The following is a 5,004-nucleotide window of genomic DNA, read 5'->3' as shown; positions in this document are numbered from 1 at the left end:
TTTGACTGCCCATTTGGCTAGTCATTCTAACAATTTAGGTTTGTGAAGGATATTCTGCAGGGGAAAAGTTGTCACCACGACTATGGGGTGGCATTGAAAATAAGGCCTAAGTTTTTGAGCGGCAACTACGAGAGCTAAGGCCAATTTTTCGAGGTGTGGGTAGTGAGTTTCTGCTCCTGTTAAAGTTTTGCCAACGTAATAGATAGGAGATTGCGTGCCTTCGTCTTCCAGGACTAGAATGGCACTTACCGCTACCTCCGAGACCGCTTAGTAAATTAGCAATTATTTGCCTTCCTCCGATTTTGATAGTAACAGAGGGATTGATAAATATATTTTCAAGTCTTTTAGGGAATGTTGGCATTTCGGAGTCCATTGGGAGTTGTTGTTATTCTTCTTCAGAAGTGAGAAGAAGTGATGGCATTTTTCCGTAGACCGGGAAATGAACTTGCTTAGAGCGACCAGTCTTCCAGTTAACCTTTGGACTTCTTTCACATTTGTGAGCTGGTCGGGAATATCCTCGATGGCTTTAATTTTATCGTGATTGACTTTGATCCCCCTTTGTGACACTAGGAAGCCCAAAAGTTTACCGGAGCTGACTCCCAATGCACACTTTTCGGGGTTAAGCTTCATGTTATGCTTCCTTAGGATGTCAAAAGTCAAAGACTTAACCAGCATATCATTTATGTAAACTTCCATTGTTTTCCTTATCTGCTTTTTGAACATTTTGTTCACGGGCCTCTGATAAGTGGCTCCAGCGTCCCTAATCCCTAAGGCCATCACATTATAGCAATATGTGCAAAAGTTCGTTATGAATGAAGTCTTTTCCTTATCCTCTGAGTTCATTTTGATTTGGTTGTACCCGGAATAGGCATGAGAAAACTCATCAACTCGCGCCCGGCGGTTGCATAAATCATTTGATTAATATTTGGCAATGGGAACGAGTCTTTTGGGCATGACTTATTCAGATTTTTATAATCTACGCACATGCAAAACTTATTATTCTTTTTTGGACCTACCACTACGTTAGCTAGCCAGTCGTGATGATTGAACCTATGTCAAGAAATCAAGTTACCTCTTCTTTGACAAACCTGTTTTTGACTTCAGCAATCGGGCGCTTCTTTTGCCTTACCGGAGGGATGTTGGGGTCCAAACTTAACTTGTGAATGGACACCTCTAGCAAAATACCTTTCATATCCGCATGCGACCATGCAAAACAATCATCATTAATTTTAAGAAATTCTACAAATCGTGATCTGAGCTCGGGGTTTAATCTTGTCCCCAAGTGGAACTTCCTCTCTAAGAACTTTTCAAACAATGCGACTTGTTCGAGCTCTTCCGCCATGGATTTGGTTGCATCCGTCTCTTCCGGTACATGAAATTACCTTGGTACCTGATAGGATTCCAACGGCTCCTCTCCTTTGTTGGCTTCATTTGATTTGGGAGCGGGCGTCGGTTCCTGTAATTGCTATGCCGCATGTTCCTTCTCTTTACTGCTAGAAACTGAGATCGCGTTCATCTCCTTTGCCGCCGGTTGATCTCCTATTATTTGTTTGATTCCCTCCGGAGTTAGGAATTTCAGGAGCTGATGGTAAGTTGATGGCACAACCTTCATTTCGTGCAGCCATGGTCTGCCGAAAATAATGTTGTAGCCCATGTCACCGTTTACTACCTCAAACAAGGTAGTCTTTATGACTCCCTCGGCATTTGTAGGCAGTAGGATCTCCCCTCGAGTTTTCACACTATCTAAGTTGAACCCAGCGAGGAGCTTTTGACCGGAATGATGCTTCCAGTTAGCTTGGCTTGTTCCAGCACATTGAATGATATTGGCGGAACTTCCTGGGTCCACCAAAACACAATTAATTTTAAAATCTAAATCATCGAGAGAAATTATCAGGTCATCGTTGTGCGGTAGTAGGAGTCCATCGACGTCCTCCTCTGTGAAGGTGATTTCGTCATTGACAACTTCCCAGAGTCTCTTGTTATGAGTAATAGATACCTTGTCTTTTTTGCTGCCGAAAAGGATACCCCATTAATCTCATTCCCCACAAAAATCATGTTGATCGTTAGTCGAGGAGGATCTTATCCTATCTTCGAGGGATATGAGTTATCCCGGTTACGGCTGTAGTTATTTTTGGCCTGATTAGTTAAGAATTCTCTGAGATGGCCATTTTTCAGCAGCGTCGCCACCTCTTCGGGCAGATGTCGGCAGTCCCCAGTTCGGTGGTCATTAGTCTCATGATAATCAAACCAATTAGTATCCCTCTGACTGGGATCAGATCTCAACAGCCTTATGAACCGTGCTTCCTTAATGTTGCTCATCATTGGTACCAGCTCCACCACGCTGACATTGAAATTATATTCGGACAGTTTGGGGTAGGTGGAATCGCGGGAGCCTGATATCTCTTTTACCTGCAATGATCTGTTATTCCAGCCAAAGCCAGCTCTCCTATCGGTAGCGAATCCGTCCGCCAACCAAAAACCTCTATGGCGTCCTTCAGCCATTTCGTAGGGCAAAAGTCGGCCCTTAGAAGATTGCCGATCTGCGTCAAAATCGCCTTTCGACTTATCCTTGTTCTTTTCTCGATCCCGGCCCTTGGTTGATGCCGGGAAACCGAGCTGGTCGTCTTCTATTCTTATCTTTGATTCGTAACAGTTGTGGACATCTACCCAAGTAGTTTCCTATAACTCGAGTAGGCTTTCTTTTAGTTTTCGTAAAGCGTCGGAGCTCTTGGGGTTCAACCCCTTAGTAAATGCCTCAACTTCCCATTTATCTGGCACGACCGGTAGCAACAGCCTTTCCGTCTGAAACCTGGTCACAAACTCTTGCGGCAATCCAGACTCTCCTTGTGCAATTTTGAATATGTCGGCCTTTTTGGCCTGTACCTTTCTGGCCCCGGCATGGGCCTTAATGAAAGAACTAACAAGCATCATAAAGGAATCTATTGAATGCCTGGGTATAAGTGAATACCATGTTAGGGCTCCCTTTGTGAGGGTTTCCCCGAACTTCGTCAGCAGGACTGACTCAATCTCGTGCGGAGCTAAGTCGTTTCCTTTAAGTGCCGTCGTGTAGGTTGTGATGTGCTACCGAGGATTTGAGGTCCCATCATATTTTGGTACGTCTGGCATTTTGAACTGCTTCGGGATTAACTCTAGTGTCGTACTCGGTTTGAACGGCAACTAGATGTATTTCTTTGAGTCCGGTCCCTTCAGCACTAGCAGTGCGCTGGAATTTAGTCCATTTGGGTGTTTATTTCCCTCATAAACCGCATGAGCTCGATTTTAAAGGGATCATTACCGTTGTTGTTACCAAATCCGCTGCCGTTCCCCCCGGCCCTGTCAAAGCCGACCTCACCCCTCGGGTGTTGTTATCAACCCTTTGCGCTGTTTGATTTGCGAGAGCACCAGGAGGAACCAGACCTCTTCTATTCGCATTGTTGGAAGCACCTGACAACGCTTGCCTCAATTCTGTCACGGCGTGGTCTTGCCGTGAGAGATGGCCCATGATTGCCTTTTGTTGTTCTCTCAAGATTCTTACCGTTTTCGCAACGTACTCGTCTTCGGCATCATCAAGAGCCGCCTCACGTACGTGTTGTGGATATTGTCCGTTATGGACTGGCATGGCTATGTCCCCCTCGTTGCGGGTATCGCTGATTGAATCTTCGTGTTGAGACGGATTTCCTCGTGCCTCAACGTTGTGAGCGATGTTGATATCGTTATCTGCCATCTTTTGCGATTTTTTGCTAAGACACAAAGAATCAAACAGATTAGTAATATGTGCAACGATCAACTCAATTACGCAACTGTATAAGCCCCACGATGGGCGCCAAACTGTTTACTCGTAAAACGGTACAGTTAAATTTATAACTTGGTTTACAGACAAGCGAATTAATTTAATCCTAAAATGGTAAATAAATTAAATAAAATATAAGACATAACGTTGAAATCGAGATAAGACAGGAAACAACTTGGTTCCGGGAGAAGGCTTCCGGAGACAGCGGTAAGATTGTCAATAGACTGAAAATAAAGTATGATTGAGCTTATAATAATGTGTAGCACAAGTTTGTCAGAATTTCGTTTTCTACAATGGCTGCTGAAGTCACTATTTGTAGCTACACCTAGGGAAACAAGGTCCTAGGATCAAGCCCCTCTTAAATGATAATTATGGGGGCCATTGATGAATGTGTAACGACAAGCTATATAGCCAAAATTCTTTGTAACGGACTGTGTATTTAATACTAAAGAATATTCTTCATTGAATGTCATAAGGTTGCAAGTATTCGTTTGTCCTCATAAGCAAGGTTCCCTTCGGGGTTTGCCAGGTACCAACCGAAATTGTTGTCCCGGTCTTGATTTCTACTTGCTTCATCTTTCGTCCGTCTCCGGTTTCATGTGTCGCTCTATTATTCGATTATTTAATATGAACCGATTTTACCCTATTCATGATCATTAGGCTATTTTGTCATTTTCAAGTTACTTGTAGAGTTAGAAGCATATGAAAGGATAAAAGTAGCAAGAAGAAATACTAGAACTACGCTGATCATATGTCAATTATATATCTTATAATTTTTGACCCTGCAAATAGTATGTAAGTCAATCCAGTGAGAGAAAGAGAGACAATCGTGAGCTAAGATACATAGTATATTCTACGGAAAGTTGTGTATTTGACGGTACGAATGATTTTACAGGATCGATGTCAAAGAAGACATTCATAAAGGAAGAAGGGATTTATGTTTTCGGAAGAAGCAAATGGTTTGTTATGCTTCACAATAATCACTAAGAAACAAAATAAAAGAGAGAGAAAAAAAAATGGCTGCAGTAAATTCTTCTTAACCCACAATATTAAAGAATATACTTTTAATTAACTTTAACAATAAATTGAAGTGTTCTATATAAAGTCCTCGTAGGATCCATTTCTCTGACTGCTGGGTCAGAAAAATATTTTTATCTTTAAATGTTTATGACGGTAAAAACGGATTATGTCCACGTAATACTAAAAATGATGTG

At 42.4% G+C, this 5,004-nt stretch overlaps 1 protein-coding gene across 1 annotated transcript; it reads right to left on the bottom strand.

The window, feature by feature from the left end:
* Positions 1–1,465: 1,465 nt before the first annotated feature.
* Positions 1,466–2,030, bottom strand: LOC109211885. The gene is made up of 2 exons (XM_019375482.1): positions 1,997–2,030; positions 1,466–1,836 (listed from the first exon to the last, which is right to left on the bottom strand). The coding sequence occupies exons 1-2, from the start codon at positions 2,028–2,030 to the stop codon at positions 1,466–1,468; spliced, it is 405 nt and encodes a 134-aa protein (XP_019231027.1).
* Between the last annotated feature and the right edge of the window lie 2,974 nt (positions 2,031–5,004).

The sequence above is a fragment of the Nicotiana attenuata genome, unplaced genomic scaffold (genome assembly GCF_001879085.1).
Source record: "Nicotiana attenuata strain UT unplaced genomic scaffold, NIATTr2, whole genome shotgun sequence".
In the NCBI taxonomy this organism is placed as follows: domain Eukaryota; kingdom Viridiplantae; phylum Streptophyta; class Magnoliopsida; order Solanales; family Solanaceae; genus Nicotiana; species Nicotiana attenuata.
Note: the sequence above shows the minus strand (reverse complement) of the source record. Positions and strands in the feature narration are given on the sequence as shown.